The 22,474-nt window shown below is 36.3% G+C and overlaps 1 protein-coding gene across 1 annotated transcript; it reads right to left on the reverse strand.

Moving 5' to 3' along the window:
* Positions 1-1,959: 1,959 nt before the first annotated feature.
* Positions 1,960-21,114, reverse strand: IMPA2 (inositol monophosphatase 2). The gene is made up of 8 exons (XM_032222541.1): positions 20,571-21,114; positions 14,380-14,513; positions 12,395-12,499; positions 11,306-11,351; positions 10,256-10,364; positions 7,847-7,955; positions 7,195-7,346; positions 1,960-6,454 (listed from the first exon to the last, which is right to left on the reverse strand). The coding sequence occupies exons 1-8, from the start codon at positions 20,676-20,678 to the stop codon at positions 6,339-6,341; spliced, it is 879 nt and encodes a 292-aa protein (XP_032078432.1). The 5' UTR covers positions 20,679-21,114; the 3' UTR covers positions 1,960-6,338.
* Positions 21,115-22,474: the final 1,360 nt, after the last annotated feature.

Raw genomic sequence — 22,474 nt, forward strand, 5'->3', positions numbered from 1 at the left:
AAAACCCCTTCCTCAGGCTGCACATTCAACATAATTAGTTTCTTGAACTATGATACAGAGAGCTGACACAGTATGTATGACCTGAGTAGCATTTAGAACTGTTCTCATGCTCTTATACTACTGCTTCTGCTGTATAAAATTACATGAACTGTTTCACAATAGCATGGCACTGCAAACTCAGTTTATGATAAACTCTAAACATCTAAAGGACATTGTACTTCCTGTGTTGATTTCTTCCACATTGACCCAGAGCTGTTAATAGATGTTATTCAACCAATCTGGATCTGTCAAACAGGATCAACTGAGTCACATTTACTCTTGTCAACAAAATTTTGAGAGACTGTCAAATGCTTTGCTGAAAATTTATACACACACACACACACACATACACTTCATAAATCCTTACTCTTTAGGGGTGAGCTGCTGGGGGTTTGCAGGGGTTCGGGAGAACCTCTAGCTAAGATTCTGTGCAGTTCGAAGAACCCACAAATCACACTCCTGGCTGTCCTCCCCTCCCCTCCCCACGTGGCCCATTTTGGATATAGGTAAGTGTAGGGCGAGCATAGAGGCTCGGGGAGGATGAAAAATGGACCTACTGGAAGGTCAGAGGCCTGTTTCTGGGCTCCAGTGGAGCCTGGGAAGGCATATCTTTGCCCTCCCGGAGGGTCGAAAAAAGCCCCCAGAGCTCGGGAAGGGGAAAAATACCCTCCCCTGCCGTGCTGCAGGAGGCTGACTAGGCCACACACACCCAGCAACTGGGCACAGCGCCTTGCTAAAAAAATTTGAAGCCAACCTTTGCTTCAGACATTCTTGATTAATGCAGGGGAATAAAAATATCTAGAAAGTACCTGTGTACCAACACTATCCTTACATCCTTTTGACCCTTCCACTATGCTTATTTTTCTTTCCAACCGCTGAGAAGGTCTGGAGAGAAGAGGTACCCACTTTCACTTGTATATCACTATAGCTTTCCATGAAGTTTAGGATCTTAGAAATCCTAGATCTAATGGCGTGCTGGACAGTTTAAGGCAAAGCCAAAATGGAGGCAAGGTATCAGTCAGAACTAGGTGAAGGTGAAGTAATGCTATTTCCTGAACACACTATGATTCACCCAATTAAACTAAAAAAGTTGATTTGGCAAGACTTATTTTTGAATAATGCATGTAGTTCTTATTTATCAATGCATTTTATTTTTAAAATATGTCAAGTTTCCCATACCTCATTTATTTATAAGATTTCTGATACAGTATTTAAGAAGTTAGCCTTGACAAGTAAATTAAGGGTTATCAAATTTATCCTGATCTATTTAAATAGACAGATAGAAAAGAATTGTAATCTATCATTTCAGTTTGCATGGATGCCCACATCCAAATGACTCTGGATGGCTTACAAGAATTAAAAACAAATAATGGAAGCAATCGACATTGTGATAGTAAACATAATGGTAAAAAACCAATCCTGTAGGAGAAAAATAACTTAAACATCAGATAATCTCAGACTTGATTGTGAAATATTTAATATTTTTATTTCTATCCCCCCCCCCCCCCGCTTGCAGTCCTACTGGGAAGAAAATCATGGTGCTATAGAAGCTGAGTAGTTCCACGTGTTATAGAATATAGGCTTGCCTACACCTAGGCTATTGTTTTCCAAAGATGGCAACTTGGCTAATCCTGGCTAAACTATACAATACATATAGCTGCCCTTTCTTCTTTAGAATGAAAATACATATTGGCCATATCCTGACCTTAATTTCTAATGCTTTGTCTACTTTTACTTCTTTCTTTAGAAAAAATAATGTACTATATGCTATTGAGGTTTTTTTAATTACATTTTTGTGAGGCAGGATTCTTCTGAACAAAGGGACTGAGGAAAGTGGATAAACTCCCCCACACATCTGGATCAGGCCTCTATACAATTACTCTCAAGTTGAAAAAACCACAGAAAAACAGTTGGATAATATACATTTGCCTCTTGGTTTTATTGGAAAATGAAGCTGTTTTGACAAACATACATTAATAAGAATTCTAGATATCATGATGTAGTTCTTTATTCATTGGAAACAACTTTTAGTCTACTGAATAATAATTACACATTATTCCTCATAGCCCTCTATGAGGTAGAAATGTCCAGATTAATAGCAGACAACCAGTAATACAGTTTGTAACTGAACAAGAACATAACATCAAATGGCCCATAAGGTATATATAATCACCATAAACCAGTTAAGTTTGAGAGTTCTTGCAATAGATGCACAAAAACTCATGACTGTACAGCTCTTGAATACCTTATACATGCAAAATACTCAATAGGTCACCTTACCAACTTGATAGCCAAGTAATTTCTGCTGTATGTATTTTTCCACCTAAAGCTTTTCTGTAAAGTACAGGTAGGCACTCTTGTTTTTCAAGAGACCATACATTTACTCAGGGATAAACAGTAGGGGGCTGTGACAAGAACCCAAAGTAGGAAAGGACATTCACTTTTTTTTACACACTATAGCCTTTTGGGGGAAGGGGTTTCTTCTTAGACGTCTGATCTGATCCATTGCACAAAAAATGGAAATTAGCCTACAAGGCTTAGGTTATCTGCCCTGTTATAAAGCATATATAAGAAAATAATGGCTAAGCTAGTAACTTCCTAGAAACTATTGTATTGTAAAATGAAGGGTGGGAAAATTAAGAACACTAAATGTGAAATCCTTATTTTATGCCCTCATATTAGTAATTTTTAAAAAAATGCAACTCTGGTACATGGGTAAGTTAATATTTTTCACCCAGATTTGCCTCAGACAAATTACTCCTTTAGATTGTTATGGACTTTAATATTAGCTTCTGTGAAGAAAGTTCACAACCAGGTATGTTCCTTTTGATCTACAGAATAGGAACAAAAACCTAATTTCAATGATTTATATTCAGATTGCTACCCACAAGACCGCTTTTGAAAAGGGATAATGGGACAGTTAATATGGATCATAATCAAATCTAAATCTGGTGCCTATATTCTACCAATGCGTAAAGTTTTGGGAATTAGTCTTCAATAATTACTGATACAATAAAGGCATGTATCTTTTTTCACAAATTTAAAATATTTTTCCTCATTGCATTTGTAACTAAAGAAAAATGGGCATGTAGCTTCAGATCATATTTTGCATCATTCTGATTCTTAACCCAAGTAATGTGCACAAGACTACAGATGCAGCATCACATACAGTTTAGCCCCTATGTTACTAAGAGCAAATTCTGTTTGAATCTTGTACCTGCCACTAATTTACTCATTAGGCAGATTATACTCTAATCCTGTTTTGTTTTGTTATAGAGGGGGAATATTGGAGGAATATTTTTGCATAAGGTTTGTAAGTGATATTGAGGAAGTGCTTTTGAACATTCCAAAGTGTTATAGAAATGCTATTATAAAATCAACAGTGCATAAAAGTACATACGCTATCGTTTTAAAACATTTGTGCAATGGCAATTTATCATATTTTATGATCCTGTCCTAATCTCTTATTATTACTTCTTAATGTGTCAGTTCATTTAATGTTCCAGTTATTAAGTTTGTCTGATTTTTAACTGTATCTTGATGACTACAGACAGGAAAGAAATTAAGTGGCAGGAATTTTCTGTTCATAAGGAAAAATGGAAGGAAAATGCTCATGTTTTCTTCACTATTATGCAGTTGGTAAGTGAAGAAAGACATCTGTCACCAAAGAAGTTGATATAAATTTACTGACGTAGAATTAATGATCTATGATGGCTTTTGTTTTTAGTAGTTTTCACCTGCACTCTTAGGTCCTTTTGGTTTAACTGCACAATACATGCTTTATTATACACATTATCTTCAAAATTTCATTTTTTAAGTTATACCACATTTCTTAAGTACTCAAACCACAAAGCTCTTTAATATGGAAAAAGAGACTATTCATACAGACAGCACATTAGTGGCACAGAAGGAAAGAAGTGATTCATTGGCAACTGCTATTGTAACATAACAATGAGTAACAAAAGTTCTCATCACACAGTTAAACCTTTGATGAACTTTTGCACACAAAGATTAATTCCAGGGAGGCAAATTTTCGGTAATATGGTTGAATAGTGGAATAATTTCTTGTTCAGTGGTTTCTTTAATAATTATCATCAAATTCTACAGCAGCTACAAAAACTAGTCAGCTGCAAATCCTTTATTTCAAACATGTATTTAAATAAGGTCCTATTGCTTTAATAGGTCTATTCTTAGAATTAAATTTGGATCCAATCCACTATACACCTTTTTTAAACTAGAGAATCTATCCAATTTTTAAAACCTCTCAGAAAATATATTTTCAATGTTTAAGAAAATGGGCCAAATTCTTAGCTTCATACATACAGGGTTAACTGACTCAGGTTTAAATTAAATTCATAAAAACGTATTTATTTAGAAGTATCATGAATGCCATTTATCTCCATTGCATTTAGGACTGAAAGATATTAAGAAAACAAGGTACACAATGGCCAATGTAATATTCTAGCACAGGGGTATCAAACTTGCAGCCTGTGGGCTGGATGCATCATGCACTGGCCACGCCCACACCCCAGTTTAGCAAAGGGGGAAAAAGTTGTGATATGTCTTGTGACAATGTGAGTTTGACATCCCTGTTCTAGCATTTGGACAGAATATGGATTATCAATTCCAACACTTAATCCATACAGTCATTGTCAATAACTTTAATTCACAAAAATCTAAAGGCTAATTTTGACAATGAAGGATAGTAAACTATTCCTATATTGTATTAGTTGGAATGCCAAGAGGGGGCTCATAAGAGTTTATCATAACAATTTATAATACTCAAGCATAGAAAACAATAGCCCAGTGAAAAGATTAGGGCAGGATCCCTTTCACTGTAATTTCTATTTCTTAGGCATTTATTTGGAAATACCATGCAACATTTCATTATGTAAAACAAAGTTCTAAAAGTTTGCCACCTTATGTGCTGCTTATGAAAACTCAGCCCAAGTCATGCCCATTTCCACCCAAGAAAACGATAGTTCTTGCAACATATCCAGCCACAATTTTGGTATAATAGTGAGATATTTCTTTTCAGTTCTGTTCCACAGGATAAACTACAAAGCACTTTTCAAAGAATACTAACTCAACATTGCAGGAATCTCTCTGCTAATATTGAATTTCTTTGATAGATTAATTTTATCCACAATAATCATTCCAGGATACACAATAGCCATTTCAGCACATAATAGCACCTGCCTGGGTTTGAAATCTAAGCGGAGGTGGGCCTAATTAAGATTGCAGAGGAAAACCACCTGAAAATATCAGGACTTTAGATTAGACTGAGAATTAGATTAGACTGAGAAGTAAAAAAACCAAAAACAAATGCAACACTATATCAATAGCACTTAGACTTATATACAGCTTCACAGTGCTTTACAGCCCTGCTAAGCGATTTACAGAGTCAGCATACTATCCTGAAAGAAGGCAATAGAAAATCACTTCTGTATTGTTATCAAGAAAATTACATGGATGTATCTATGAAGACACCAAGAAATATAACTTGGACATTTGATATCCAGCAGTGGTCAAAAAATATATTGCTCCATTCACATAATTACCACTGATTATACACTAGGTTTCAGGCTACCTATATGCTTAGTAAGAAACGTTTGTGAACAGTAGCCTCTTAGTGAAACTTACATGTTAATTTTAAAAACATGTTGTTATAGTCTAAGGTTTGAATCAAGCTAAAGAATATTTGAATGTTTCAAAAAGTTTTTTTTCTATTCCTTAGTCAGCTCGTTTACTACCTGTTTACTTATCCAAGGGTAAAATGCATATTTCTAAGAATATATACCATCATCATGCTTGTGTGCACCATATAAATAAATGTATCTATCTCAAGAGCTGCTCAGTAGGTCTGTTTTAAATTTAGAAAAAAATAGTAATTTCACTCAAGTATTTTTGGATTTGGGCACTTGAGGCACTACTTGTTCCTTGCCATGGAACAAAAAAAAAAAAATTCCTGAGATCTGAAACATAAAGTTTATTTCTCATTCTATGTGAAACCAGAAACATCTCCACTTCTATTACAGCCTCAAAGAGCTTTAACATTAAAAAAACAATAACTGAAAAATATTTTCATTAAAAAGAGGGAAAGGTCCCAAACACACGCATACGCACACGCACACACAACCAAATACACCTCTTTCACCTTCCTAAAATGCAACTGTTTTTATAATATGCTTGATTTACAAACTGTACAAGAAACAAATAATAGTTTCTAAAAGTCATCTTAAAAGAAGTGAAATATTTCCAAAAGGCCAGATTTCATATTGTTTTAGATGGATGCCTGGTCAATTATCATCATCACGTCCATAGTGAATAGTCTGTATTTCCTGAGCGATGAATGAGGCCATCTCCTGTGTACCTGCTGCTATTACTCGACATGACATCAGATCTAGAGGTCCACCTAGGAGAAAAATTTGTTGAAAAATAGCTTAGATGTTTCTTTTGTGATGAAGACACAAATTATTTCTTGTATAGTCCATTATGTGCATTTAACTGGGATATGTATATAGGAAGAACATTACTAAACTTTTCTGATATGTAAAGTTTCATGTTAACTGTTCCCTTTTTTTTAACCTATTCTTTTTCCTTCTCCCTCCCCTTTACCTATGCTCCCTAGCAGTGCTTGGAAAACACCAAATGTTTATTTTGAGTGTTGATTGGTCTTTTTTTTTCTCTTTCCAGAAGAAGGTGGAGAACTAGTATGAATACAACAAAGGCTGGCTCAAAGACAGACATTTCCTATCCTAAAGTCCATCTTGACATCACCCAAAACACTTTTGGGATACATATGGGAAGTCTTGCTTTGAGCCAACTTGAGTTTCACATCATAATAATACAATAAGCCATTAGGAATTGCAACTGTACAATAAGAAGCACAGCATTTGCAAACTTTTAAAATTGTACATTAAACCCTTAGAATACAGACTGGCTTTCATGCATAAGTTAGCTTCCTTCCTTCCCCATTTCTAAGGCCCACTCCCCAATATGGCTTCACACTTTTCTGAACATTCTTTCCTAAAGATTGGACTTCCAGGAAAATCTAGAATGAGATTGTGGCAAAAAAATTAAACACTTTTGAATTTGAAGGAGTGGTATCACATGCAACTCAGACTTGATCCTTCTTAAAATATATTTGCTTACCTGATGTATCTATCACAACTCCACCTGCCTCCCTGATAATAACAGTAGCTGCTGCCAGATCCCAACAATGCAAGCCAAACTGATAATATGCATCTGCAGCCCCAGATGCTAAATGGCAGAGTGCCAAAGTAGCACTCCCAATAACACGGACCCTGCAATTAATGTTGAAAAATTGCAAATAACATTAAAGCCTAGCTTTGCTCATAAGGAAGTGATTGTACAGTGACACACATTTCCAAATATTGGATTCAATATTTTTACTTGTTTTAAAGATTTTATCCTTGATGTCCAGTATGAATATGATATTCTACACAGAAAACACTTTCCTTAAAGAGCTAAGTGCAATAAAGATGAAGAGGGAAGCATGCATTAAATACATTTTATAGCCTAACGTAGCTTATTTTTGTGATGGAATTCAAGAATTCAGTGCAAACAAGAAGACTGTGATGGTGCTACTGCTGATATATTTCAGGGGTAGAATTAGCTTGATACATGAGGGACGCTAGTGATGGCACAATGCATATTTGCATTTGAATACCAAAGAAACTGTTGATTTGGTTGACTGGATTTCTGATGGCAGTACTTAACCTAAATATTATATTAACAATTTTCTTGTTATTAAATTTATTAATTTTACAGGAAACAGAATTACCCATGTGCCTGTGCCTTTAGCAGTCGTTCCATGTTACTAAGAAAGACTTTCAGAGTGTCAGGGTCTCGCTTTGGACCAATCTCAGTTAAAATCAAGGATTTTGTGATATCTGCAAGAAAAATGATAGATGTATACTAAAGCAACAATTGACTCTAATTTCTTTTATAAAGTTCTACATTTATGGATGCACAAATCATTTTCAAGTAGTCTTTTTAGAGGCAAAATTCACAGCTGATCTTTGAATGGCGTATCAGAGTCCAAATAGCAAAAAAGGACACTAAACGTGATTTCATTTATGTTAACATTTAAAGTAAATAAATTTACAACCATACTAATAGTACAATTTCATGGGAGTCAAACTAAATTCCTGCTGATTAAATGGACATGTCTACACTGTTTTCTTGGTTGCAATCTGAAACCAATCTCTCTATTGTTTTCTTTTGGTATGAGGTTTTTTTAAATTTCATAATCTAATCTATAGCATATCATTTCATAGTGGTCTCCTATCCAAAAATCCAAACAAATTCTGAAGAAAACTAAAAAAGCCTAAATAAAATAAATCTGCTTAACATTACAGGTAGTCCTTGTTTAATGACTGCCTCATTTAATAACTGTTCACAATTGCAATTGTGTTGAAAAAGTAACTTTATGACCACTTCTCACATTTATGACATTTGCAGATCTATAAAGCAAAGGAAAACTGAAGAAAATAATTAGCAATCTTGATTTCATTTAGTGACTGTTGATTTATCAACCATTGCTAGTCCCAGTTATGAACAAGGACTACCAATCCTTTCATTGCCATTCTAGAATTGATTGAAAAATAAATCTTTATCACATTATATATCACAAAAAATCCACAATAAATCCAAAAGTTACCAATATTTGACCACCCAAGTCTAACCCAAGGTTTTTACTTGGACTTGAAAACTTGAAGTTCTGAGAATCAAAGGCCATGTGATTTAATTTTAGAATGTGCAATAAAAATAAAAAAGAGTGGGAATTTCAGATGCAAATTATATGTATTTTTGAGAAAGAAAGGTGAGATAACACAATAGCTTAGTAAACTTTTGTACAATATCCAGTGCTATTCTAGAAATACTTTAGGGTGAATCACTGAATTGAAAGTGATTGAAATATTGAAAGTTTTGAAAATTTTGTTTGCTAGCATGCATATACAATTTACAATATTAGATGTTATTGCACTCAATAATGGGAGGCCTCTAGACAGATTGCAAAGTGATTTAAGCTATTCAAACCAAACCAAACCAAACCAATTTGTTTGTATGTACAGGTAGTCCTCGAGTAATGACCACAATTGAGACCCAAAATGTATGTTGCTAAGTGAAAAATGTAAGTGAGTTTGCAACTTTTCTTGCCACAGTTGTTAAGTGAATCACTGCATTTGTTAAGTTAGTAACATGGTTGTTAAGTGAATCTGGATTCCCAACTGACTTTGCTTGTCAGAAGGTCGCAAAAGGGGATCACATAACCCCAGGACCCTGCAACTGTCATAAATATGAATCACTTGCCAAACATCTGAATGTTGATCATGTGACAATGGGGATATTGCAACAGTTGTAAGTGTGAAAAATTGAAATAAGTCACTTTTTTTCAGTACTGTTGTAACTTTGAACAGTCACTAACTGTTGTAAGTTGACTATCTGTATTTACATATGTACATATGCCAGTAAAATGCAAAATGTGGAACAAATTAATGCATAAATGCCTGGGAGAACAGGAATGTCTTCTAATTCATCCTTACAAGACCACCATAAATTAGTAATTATGCTCTTAAATTTTTACATGAATAAGACAATAGAGGTTGTGAACATTAAAGGACAGTTTGCCCTGGCAGTTCAACTCTGGTTTTATACTATATCTCCCAACCAATACTGCCTGCTTTTCATAATGTTCTTGCAGCAACCTTAGCATCTGATAGGAGAGTTTTAAGCAGTTCGATCCAACTGTAAGCAGATATTTTCAGCTCTGTCATATTTGAGCTAATTTTGGCTCACTTGTCTGCCACTTAAGATAGGCCCAGCTGAAGGCATCCATAGCAAACTGAGACTACAACAGTGCACGGTGACATCAATAAGAGAATCCTCCATATGTACTTGTGTCCCAGTGCCTAATGCAAAAGTATAAGTTGCAGTTTCTATATCATAAGGTCACAACCCATGATTTGTCACTTGCCCTCCATCCCCCACTCTGGATGCCCAGACAGTTAGCAATAGGATTAAATAGAATTTAATTTTAGGGGAGCTGAACTTATAGTGATGTAGCAAAAATATTATTAACCTAAATTAAGAAAAATTACCTAGAAGATAACATTTATTTTATCTAAAATTAGTGACAACTCTATAATATATATGCATAAATTTTAGTTTTTACAAAATCTAAACCAACCTGTCACTTTTGACACCTGAAGCCTTTTGCCATTACAATATGACCCTTGACCTCTTCTACCAGTGTATAATCGTTCTTCAATGCAGTGATAAATTACACCAAATTCAAGCTTTAGGTTTTAAGAAAAGAAAAAGAACATGAATGCAATTTGCATTATATCAATATAAACAAATCTCTTTTAACTGAATAAGATTTTAGTTTACAGTATTTGATTACCCCAAATATTCCTTATGATAAAAACTATAGGAAATTAAATATAACATCCCCTTATATAATGGCTAATTTTTATATCACAGTTACTAAATGAGAAATACAAGAAACATCTTCTGCAGAGTAGTTACTGCAAGCATAATCACTTATGTGCCTATCACCTTCTATCAAGACGTATCATATGTAATTTATCCCAAAGCAATTGTCAATTTACAGAACTAACAGGAAGGGTAATTATGCTTCTAAAATTTGCATGATCCAACATTTTTGCTACCGCAACCTTTTTATGGCTTTCATCATTGTCTAGCGGCAAGGGTGGATGGCAGCCAAGCAAAGTTGCCAAATTGAAGTAAGGAGAAAGAGCACTTGTTATTTTTTGTAGGGAATCCAGTTCCACAGATCACCTGTTCTAAAAGAAGAGTATAAAAGCCATATACTGACTATAAACATTGTTTCTAACATGAGAAGATAGAGAATAATACAGATAATTATTAATCCTGTGATTTAATGGATAGACAGCACTGCTGGTCTATGATTGCAATAAACCAATTTGACTGATTAATTGATCATCTGCTTAAATACTATGCCCATTCCTAAATGCATATACTTTACAAGTATATTCCATTGATTGCAATTTAATGTAAGGAAAATGGTTTAGGTTAGAGGATACTTTATAGGTTTATACACTGAAACCTATATTTCCACAAATATCACATGATAAATTAGAAAAGTGTTGCATAAAATTTATTCAGGTATATTTACTAAATCCGTTTCCCCCCACATACAATTTTTAACAGCTGCCACTACAGCCTATCCAACTTACAGAACATTATTTTATACCTCTTGGTTGACAGCAAATCCAATGCTAACAGCTACAGTTGGAAACCTGTGTAAATATATATTATATTTGTTAATACATTTTCTGAACAATGACTTTTACCATATCAACATTGTGATAGCATGTGTTCATTGGTTCTCAGGTGAGAAATCTTACTTTTTATATTTAGAGATTAAATTCTAACTTTTTATATACTTTTATCGTAAGAAAACTGATTTGCATCCTGATCCAGTCTTTAAATCTTAGGAATCTATGGAGCTAATTAGCTGCTGTTCCTATTTCCTGCTGCCTTCACAGGACATTGTTGCACCAGGAATAGACTAAGAGAGCAGCAGCTGCTTTTCTAAAATAAATGTTAGAGTTCAAGTGTCATTTCCTAACAACTGCTGCCACCTTATAACTTGGGAAAATAAATATTTTTCCTTCCATAACTAATACATTCCATTATGAAGTATTTCATGAACCAAAGATGCAGACTAATGAAAATTCCCTCCAAAAGAAAATGATTCAAGATAATTCATCATATGACAACTTAATATTCACAAACTAATTTGTTAAAAGAATAGCAATTACTGAAGTAGGTCAAATTAATGATCTGATTTTTTTCTGTTCAATAGTATAAATATTAAATGAATGCTATTACAATATTTTTAATATGTATGGACTTTACAAGTAAATTTGATGTAATCCTGTGCACAAATTTGGTGGGGCAAAACATGCATAAGGATAGGTTGTAAACTCCATGTCAGGCCAAAAGCAAGAATGATACATAGTGATTCTTTCAAGGTGAGTTCTTTATTGTTTCCCACCTATAGACAAAATCTTGCCAGACTATTTGAATGCACAATATACTCCATAGCTATTATGGAGGGGCTGTCTTCAGCCTCTTTCTTCCACACACACTTGCTTCTTGCTTGTCCGGAATGTAGTCCTTTCCTCCTGGAAATCAATCTCCTTCTACATTTTATCACACTCTAAGAAACAAGAAGGGATTCAACACCTACAGAAATTCCATTGATACTTCAGGCATGTAAAGATGCTTGACAATCTGGTTTGTGTCATTTGATGCAAAGTTTTCACCATGTCTTTACCTATGTACGAAATTGCAGGTGCCATCAACAGGATCAATAATCCAGGTTGGACTGTCATTGAGTATGCATTTTGAACCAGCAGCAGTAGCTTCTTCCGCAATAAACCTAACATTTGTATAGACAAGACTCAAATTAAAATTTTTTTGAATTAAAGGTGCATTTGAAGCAGTTGCAGATGTACTGTTACATAAAATAGGTTTGCCTAAACAGCATACTAGGAATTGGCATAAAAACTTTCTCTGTTACATATATCTTCAAATGAAAGAAATTTAAAACGTTGTAACCAAATGATCTCAAGAAGGTGTAAGAGACTTAAAGTTCTTATATAGATGCCAAGATCTTAATGAATAAGAAATCTACATATTTCATACAAAAATGCAGTGATTGCTTCTTCATCTTACCCTGCAACATCCCTCATTTGGATGACAGCTGGAAGAACATTTACAGGGTAAATAAATCACAGGCTTTTTCTTTGAACTATGTACAGTTCTTTAAAAAAAAAACAAATTAAAGCAAAATTAGCTCTTAGTTCCTTTCATAGAATGCGCTGGAGGGAGGGGAGGCTTTCAGGTTAGGAATAAAAAGCAGTGTTCCTGCAGCTCTTCAGAAATTTATAGGACTGTAGTCCCAGCCCACCCGTTATAAACAATAATTAAAAAACTAAAACAAAACATGAATAATTGCCAAAAAAGTCTAGACTGTAACCATCTAGCACTGGAACCTTAGAGGAAACCTTAAATCTGGATTTAAGACAACAAAGACAAGAAAATTAAAACAAGAATGCCAAAAATTGGCATACATCCATTTTAGAATACTCTGAAAATATGTCTAAGTTCCCACTTATCTATCAAGCCCATGGAGTGGAGAATTTGTACCAAGAGACTTTAAAATGTTGTCAAATGTATTTATTGAACACACATTTATAAAGTTAGTTACTATAAATATAAGTCAGTGTTTTTCAAACTTCACAACTTTAAGGTGTGTGGAATTCTAACCCTGTTAATAGCTCTCCTTTAAATTTTCAAACCTAAAGAAGCAAGAATGAAACTGTTGGAAAAGGTGACACTTCCAATTGCTTATCTCCACTATTCCTGGCTTTGCTTTCATCTGATGCAGACCTTGGGACAATGAATTTGATCTCTACAAATTTCCTAGCACACTCAAGAGACATTTGTAGCAGAAAAAGTCAATTGCTGACAAGAATAGTAGCTGGAAAACCATTTCTACATGTAGCTTTTCAAATCTTCCGCCATAACCTGGAGAATTCTTTCATCTATGGCAGGGGTGTCAAACTCATGGCATCATCATGTGATGTATGGTGACTTTCCTCTTCTTTGCTAAACCGGGTGTGGGCATGGCCAGTGTGTGACACATCTGGCCTGCAGGCCGCGAGTTTGAAACCCTGATCTATGGCAATGTTTTTCAAACTTGGCAACTTTAAGATGTGTGGACTTCAACTCCCAGAATTCTTCAACCAGCATGCTCAGATGAAAGCAGAGCTTGGAGTAGTAGGGATATAGCTGTTGAAAGAACCACATTTATCAAGCATTTCATTCTTGCTTCTTAATTTATGTTTGAAAATTTGAAGTAAAATTAATCACAATGATTAGAATCCTGGCTAAAATTAGCAAACTTGTTCATACAACTGAAGCAGCTAAAGAGCACTAAACACACACACACACACACACACACACACACCAAAAACCATTTGTGCAAACCACCTTAACCACAGTTTATGATCCAGGTTCAGAGAGCACATGAAATCTAATTTCAGTTTAAGAATCAGATGATTATGTGGCAACTTAACACATCCAGAGGTATATTTGATAGGTGGCTATTACTAATCTATACTCTCCAGAAAATTTCTGCGTGTGAAACATGCTTGTTTCATTCAAATATTATCTGGGAAGCACTTCTGTTCACATAATTATGATTTTCATTCATTTAAAACATCACCAGTAGAATAATGCCATGGCCAGACATACCTGTGAGAGGGAAACTTTTCTTTCAATGCAGAAACAATTAAATTTTCCACCAAGTGATCAGTTTCAGTCACAAGATCCACTGCAGATGTTTTGGTAGATACTTGCTTTTCCTCAGTGAGAGCTTTTCTAATAATCTAAAAAGAAAATAATATACATTGTTTTATAGATTTTTCCCATTATTTCTGAAAAAACTGCATTAAATTCTCAACAGAAATAAGTGATACAATTCTTAGTTGTGCCCACAGTAACTTCTAAAATGATAACAGTTGTGAAGTATAGTACTTTATTCTGTACTTTGATTCAGGTGTTGATTAACATAATTACCTTATTTTTCTGTTAAATTTTCTTCATTAATGGCTGCTGTTTAGATGCCACATTTTTGCCCCACAATTAGGATGCTAACACTTTGTCACTGTATAAATGTATATATTGTGAATTCAGTAACTTCTATATTAGTATTTCAATCGCACATTATTTTTAACAAGAATTATCAGAAGAAAATATTTTGTGCACTATCACAACTACATAAAATGGACTGTTTTTGACATTTAAGTTAAAATAAGTTAAACTGGTTAAATTAAGATTTAACTGAGTCCAGAACTTGGTCCTTTAAGAGTGTATAAGTGACATGCTTTAATTTTATAGGGTCTGTAACATGGACACTGTTACTATAAGAATAATTTTGTTTTCTGCTAAAGCTTTTATTTAGACAATTTTCAAGGGGCCTAGAAAAATGGGCCAAATAGAATATACATAATACAAGAATGGAAACCCTATACTTTTTCATTTTTTGCTTCTCCTTATAACTCAAATACTATCTTTTAATCCTTTGCACATAAAACATTAATTCAGGCAAACATGGATTGCAGAGTATCCAGAAATGATTTACAGTATAAATTCTGTTCTAAAAGCATGTAAGTAGAAATATTTTTAAAGTAAACTCAAGGAAAAAGGAATGTCTTTAAAAGAGCAAGGAAAAAGCATGACTGAAAGCATCTGTTATTTCATAGGAATGTAAAATAAGTGCTTGGGCTATCATCTTTGTTTAAAATCCTTATTTTAAAAAATGTTATGAACTTACAGATATTTACTTGACACAGTGATATTCCCATGGATTTCAAACAAGGCATATTTATTTATGACATTCCAGATTCATGGCCATTTACAAAGCTATATAAAAGCATAAATATGGTTTTAATAATTCAGTAACAGCAAATCCACTCCCAATTTGAGATTTAGAGAACTGTGAAATAGGATAGTCTTAAGTGCCCTACAAAAGACGGTCAGAGAATTTATGGTTGGGAACTCCTGAGCTAACATTGGGACATACTCAGAGAAGCATCATACTCTTGCCTATCCCTGCCTTTAAGCTCACATGTGATGGGGAAACTCTCAGTATTCCCCATCAGGATGAATAAATAAAGTCAGTTTTAACTTAAGTAGGTGGTCTGTGGCTGCTGTGAAACCATGCAAAAAAGATTTTACAGCTTAAAAATAGCACCTTGAATTGTATTTAGAAAGCTACTACAAGATGACTAGAGGCTCCCATTCACTTGCAGACAGGCTTTTGCATTCTGCATGGACTACAGTTTTTGGGTAGCTTTCCAAGACTGCCATCTGAAAACTTATGGTAGTAATCTATCAGAGTGATGAACACATAGATGATCATTGCCAAGGCATTATACTCCAGGTAAGTCCATAATTGATGTACCAGCCAAATCGAAGTAACCCCCTTCCAACTATATATTCTACTTGCCTATATAGCTGTAGCTGTGAGTATAGAAGGATCCTAAATCACTGAACTGTTTCTTTAGACCAAGTCCCTCCCCATCTTGGGGTAGATCATTAATGGTTTCTGGACAAGTAGCATATTCATCTTACAGGGATTCAATCTTGGTTTGTTTTTCCCCCTGTCCAAATTCCAACAGTCTCTAAACAAGGAGTCAGGACTTACATCCTTAGCCCAACCAATGTTGTGTGTATAATTTGATATAATCAGTACTCCGGTGATCATGTACCGATGGGTGACTTTTTCCAGCAGATTCATGTAGTTGTTAAATTAACAGAAGGGTAAAGGAACAAAAGCCTAGATCACTTCTAAGTTTGTTATTTATATACAGTACATTAAGTATATTATATATATTTTATATGTGGCTCAGGACAATTCCTCTTCACTCAATGTGGCCCAGGCAAGTCAAAATGTTGGACAACCATGTGATAGAGCATTTCCCACAGATCATCCTGTACAGTTCTTCAGAATTAAGAAGCTGAAGTGAATCTCAGTTACCCTCAAAGAGCTAATCCAATCATTACCCATCATGTGCAGAGGCCAGGCCAGAGGGAATTTAAGCAATTTTATGTTTGAAATCCCATCCTAGAATCTCATGTGGCTTTCACAGAGCCTGTTCTGTTCTATGCCCCTCAAAATAATGCAAGCACCCATACAAGGCTGCAAAGGCACAATCTGTAATTGCTACAAGCAACATTATTTTTCATACAATGTAATCTCAAGTATGAACAGTTACTTGTAACTAGTCCAATATGCTCTTGGTTTTGGTCCACTAGTACTCTAGGTGTCTCACCTCAATGCTCAGAACAGGAATAATCCCGGATGGGCAGGATTCCATACATAAAATATGTAATTAGTGACTGGTTGGAGGTGATTTCATTAAGTGTTGTGGTTATTTCAATACTCCAAAAATTGCTCAGGCACTCAAAAGAATCACTTACCAGCTTACTTGGGATGCCTCTAAGTGTTCCCTGCAATCCATTTAGATTCATTAGGCACTGGACCAAATACTGTAAGTTCTACCATCCTGCAGAGCCTCTTGGCAATAATGAGGCTCATAACAAACAGGGAACAATCTAACTACAGCAAAGATTTAACCGTTATCAGATGATATGTCAACTGGTTGTAGATGAACACCATATCTAGTATGGCACCAAAACTGCCTGGAGTTGCCATGAAGTCTCATGGAATCTTCCCTTGGAGACAGAAGTCTCCCAAATGAAAAGCGATGAGCTTTCTACCTCCCGCTGTCCAATAAGCTCCAAGAGATCCCAAAAACACTCTGCTGTGCAGCAAGGTATGCAATACACAAGAAAAGATTCTAATTTGCCTTGTTGTCCAAAATCACAAATAGGCATACACAACTTGTCACTTCCAGACCAGACACTCCGGTCACTATTAATTCCAGACAATCATTGCTACCCAAATCACCTACTATTGGCTCACTTGCTAATGCAATACCTGGAACATGGCAGAGCAAATTTTTCAAGAGGGCAACATCACAACTCACTGTCAACCCCAGGTCCCAATACTGTAAATATATGCTAGTTGTGCATACCAGGCTTGCATGCTCATCCACAACCAAATTGTGGAGAAATATGTTCTGATCCTGTATAAATTTGGCATTAACCAGCAAAAAAGTTCCTCAGCTGAAACAGCTAGCCTTTTTTTAGGTACACTGTAATAAACTCAATAGGGCATATAGGAACAGATGCAAAATAGAATATTCAAGTTATCCAACTGCCATTTGGAAGGCCGCAAGTAAAATCCAGTTCATGAACAGTCATCATCACAATTAAAAAAATATTTTTATTGTTAGCATGTTTCAAGAGGTAAACTTGTCAGAAATATACAGGATATGCAAACCACATTTCCTTCCCTCCCTACTATTGCTAAAGAAAGATAGCAACATAATTTAGGTTTCAGCCTCAGGCAACTACTCTAAGCATACACTATTAATAGCAAGTAAACTTTGTCCTATAAACAAACAAAAAAGGGGTTGCAATAGTTGGCAACTCACCACTTTCAGAGACTAAAACAAATGATACTGACCAGACTCTTTGGCTCATGAAGTGTTTCATCTGACAGGCCCAAAGATCAAAGACATGACAAAACAAGATTTATCAAATCCACTGGTAATTATCTTTTCCTGCTAATACATGTGAGTACAAACAATTCTGGAAAAAAAAATCCCAGCTACAACTATATTGCATGACGACTTTGAAAGAAGCTCAAGATCCCCAGGGCTCAGTGATATCCATCCTTTCAATTCATGAAAAGGACTGTAAGGGGAAAGAATATTGCAAATCAGTGAATCAGTAGGGGGTATTTTATTTCTGGGACCCTTGTATGAATCATCTGGGTGAGATATTGTTGGAGGAAGATGGGTCACATTTCACTAGGACTAGTAAAATTGTGTTTCACCAAAGGATGATAGATGGAAACAAAAATTCTGAAGAGCCTCATATAAAGGCTTGTGCATTGTAAAAAGAAGCAATGTTGCTGAAGTGGGGCTTTTAAATCATTAAAAAAATCAGAATGAGGAATAACCTTGATGGTGATTATTGTCTACTGTATATATTAATGCTACGTAACAGCATGGAAAATAAGACAAGCTTGGGCTCTCAGCATAGAAAGTCATATACAATGTAATAAATATAACAGAGAACTGGTATGATAATTTTATCACTGCACAATAAAATGTTTATTAAGTATAATGGAGATCTGGTACAATGACTGTAATCCTGGAACAGAGCAGTGGAAGGACACAATTTGTTTGAAAGGAATAAAAGTAATAGAAAGGGAAGAGTGCACTTTGTGTTAAAAAATATTCTTGTTCAAAAATAACAGATAAAAGCAACACGGTTGGTGTTGGCTAACCTAACCCAAACAAAGCCAAACAGTTATTTACTTGCAACATTAAATATGGATCTGTATACAGAGCTGGAGGCGGGATGCAAAGGTATAAATATCATATTATTGTACTCCACATTATAGACCCCTCTCCAATGAAGTTATACTCTTTTGCAGTAGACTGTAATTAGCAAAATGATTGGTTGATGTTACCTCTCCTACGAGGTTACTGTTTGCTGGATAGTTTAAACTGAAGGAAAACTAAAATAAGAAATGTTGTGATCATTCATACTTGGGAGAATATAAATATTATATTATACCTTCTTAGGGAGCCAATAAAAAAGAAACTGATATAGGAAGAAAACACTTATAAAAACATATAGTAGATAATGTATTATCCAATGATTGTTACAGGTATTTATTTGTGGCACAGAATTTCTCAGTGATCTTATTTTTCTTTTTTAAGGCATAATTTCAAGATGAATGTTAAGAGCTCGGTTTTAAAAGCAACTGAAACTTGAAATATCAAGGTTCAAGTCCATCTCCAACCACAAAAACTCATTGGATGATACTGAACTGAGAGCTTATTTTACAGAATTGTCATGAGGAAAACATGAGAAATTCACTATCCTATCTCCTAGAAGAACGTGGTTAATACTAACACTCAAGGATTGATAAGACTGCCCAGTATTCTTATTCATTCCAGGAAATTCAGTTCTATTAGTTAAATTAATATTTATTAAATTATTTTAATAAATGTGTGTCAGTGAACAATCTGAACATGAAGGGGTCAATGAGGTGAAAAGTTCGAGATCCCTTTTTATAGATCTACAGAGAGAAAACATATTCTAACCCTTCAAATAATGTGTAAAGATGAATTTAAATATGCTGGGCTCACTTTCTGTAATTTACTTTGTGTAGTTGCACTTCCTAAATTTCAATTATCCAATAAAAATGAGTATCCTACCAGCCATGACAACACCAAAATGATAAAATATATGTCTACACCCAAGTTTATTACAGAGCAAAAGTGCTTCTTTTCTCATGATATGCTATCACCAGATTCTTTTACATCTTATCCTAAAAGAACATGTAGAGGGCGGATTTCTGCACTTACTCAGGAGTAACAGAAACCTAATGAACTTGACAGATTTGCACCAAATTCAGCATATTTGAATTGCCACAAAGTGCAACCATGTACTTCTTTTCTCCAACCTGATCCCCTTCAAATACAATTCTCTGAAAAAAACGACCCCAGGGCATTTGAAGGGATCCATGTTGGGGAAGGCTGGCTTGTGCACGCGGCTGCAACTCAGGTTAAGCAAGAAATCTCAACGTAAATCTTACAAGAGACAGAAAGAAGAAAGTGCCGGGGGGGGGGGGAAGCCTCCTTCATTTACCGATGCTCGAGGGGGGGGGGGAGAGAGGAGAGCAAATAAAGTTTTCCGCCTCGGATTTGCTTACTCCCCACGTGTGGCCTGATCACGAAGCCCCTTATGCGACAGCCGCCCTCGCCCCCCCCCCCCGAGCCGAAGCAGCTCCCGCTCACCTGTCCCGCTTGCAGAGCGAGCTGCACCGCCACCTCCAGGCACTCTTCCCAGGGGTCGTCTCCGTCGACAGCCGCTTTGCCTAATCCTCGCTGCCCGCTGGGGTTCATGATTACCGCCGCTCCTCCTCCTCCGCGCCCAGGATCCTCGCCTCCTCCTCCTCCTCCCGCGTCTGCGAGGATCTCCACGGAAATAGGAAAAGGGGGAGGGGGCTGCCGGTGCGGCAAGTCCTTGAACTTTCTCCGGCCCTGGAGGAGGCTTCCTTACCTCGGACTAAGGAGGGGGGGTGTTTACTTCACCTTTACCTCCCCACTTGCCGAAGCCTCCCCCCCGCCCTCCCCACAAATGCTCTTCCTGCGCCGTCGCCACTACTAGCCCTGGCTGCCCCCTCTCTTTCCCTCAGCCACCTCGGTCGCCGGTACAGAGGAAGGCGGGAGAAGCTCCACTGACACGGAGCCCGCCTTCCTCAGCCGACTGGCCATGCTTGCCGCCCGTCTCGAGGAGGAACCGCCTCTCTCCGCGCCCATCGCTCTTGCTGACACCTAATTTTAGGACATTGCGCTCAGGCAGGTTGCTCACGTAGCTAGCGAATCATGGGCGCGGGTGGGCGTTTCTAGAGCCCTAGGATGTGATTCACAGGAAGTTCCTCGCTTCTTCTTCTTTTTTTTAACCTCCCCTCAACATTCAGCTCGCCCCCCCCCTTTAAAATTTGAATCCCGTCATTCTTTCGCTTTTTCACCCTCAAACGAAAGCAGCGTTGGTGCTGCTTTGCAGGTCTTTTTTTTTTTTTTTACAAGGCATCTTAAGATGCTGGCAATGCAGTTCTTGAAAATTCCCCCTTTTGTCCGATTGTCAGGTTAGACCTGGGTTCCTGTCGTCAAAGGCAGTTCGTTTCATTTATTTATTATTGCAGAAATTAATAGCCGCCCTTTTAAAATACAAATTCCCCGCCTCAGGAAACTGCGGAAGACCAACTGACAGCCCAAAAGCGAGTTCGGGTCTTCCAAAGCTAATCCTTCCGAGGCTTTTTCCTAAAATGATTTAAATTATGATGGAATTGAATTACCGCTAAGAGACAAGATAATATTTTTCTCTCGATAATACCATTCACCTTGTTTTCTATCAGAATGTTCTAAAAAAGAACTAAGAAAGCTAAAGGCGCCTCTCCCGCCGTTCTGTGATTGGTCAGATCCTAGGACATTTACCCAGCGGGCAAAATGAGTTCAACGAGCACATGGCAAGCGAGTCTTTTACTATCTTAAATTAATTAAAATTAATGGTAAGCAAGTAAATGGTAACAAGTCAATGTTACTTGGAATATTGATTTATTTCTTTTTCATGTATTAAACGAATTTATTACAAATAGTGACCATCCAGAAAAAGTGTGGAGTTGGAGGAAGTAGTGGTTTAGTGGTTTATTCGACTTGTATGCCACCCTATTCCCAAACGGACTCAGGGCGGCTGACAAACCAGGAGGGAAGGGGAACAGATACAAAGAGTAAAACAGAAACAAAACAACAATACAAAACAATTTAAACAGTCACAACAAGCACAACCAATTCGAGTAGGGGTGGAACTCAACAGCCCCAGGCCTGCTGGAACAGCCAGGTCTTAACGGCTTTACAGAAAGCCTGAAGGGTGGCGAGGGTCCGAATCTCCACGGGGAGATCGTTCCAGTAAATTAAGGTGACCAGATTTTCAGATTGGTAAAGAGGGACACCATTGACGGGGGGAGGGGGGGTTGATTAAAAAATTTATATTTGGTCAAAAGGTCACCCCAGGACACTGAAACCAGCATAAATACAAATCTGTTGCCAAACAAAATTTTGATCACGTGACCATGAGGATGCTGCAACGGTCGCTAAGTGTGAAAAATGGTCGCAACGGTCGCTAAGTGTGAAAAATG

The sequence above is a fragment of the Thamnophis elegans genome, chromosome 8 (genome assembly GCF_009769535.1).
Source record: "Thamnophis elegans isolate rThaEle1 chromosome 8, rThaEle1.pri, whole genome shotgun sequence".
In the NCBI taxonomy this organism is placed as follows: Eukaryota; Metazoa; Chordata; class Lepidosauria; order Squamata; family Colubridae; genus Thamnophis; species Thamnophis elegans.

Excerpts from the sequence above, each read along its gene's own strand:
- IMPA2 (XM_032222541.1), bottom strand. The coding sequence starts at position 20,678 with ATGAACCCCAGCGGGCAGCGAGGATTAGGCAAAGCGGCTGTCGACGGA. Across the intron at positions 11,352-12,394 it reads ACCTGCAATTTCGTACATAG|GTTTCCAACTGTAGCTGTTA; the intron begins GTAAAGACATGG and ends ATATTTACACAG. Across the intron at positions 7,956-10,255 it reads TCAGGTGTCAAAAGTGACAG|ATATCACAAAATCCTTGATT; the intron begins GTTGGTTTAGAT and ends TTTTTCTTGCAG.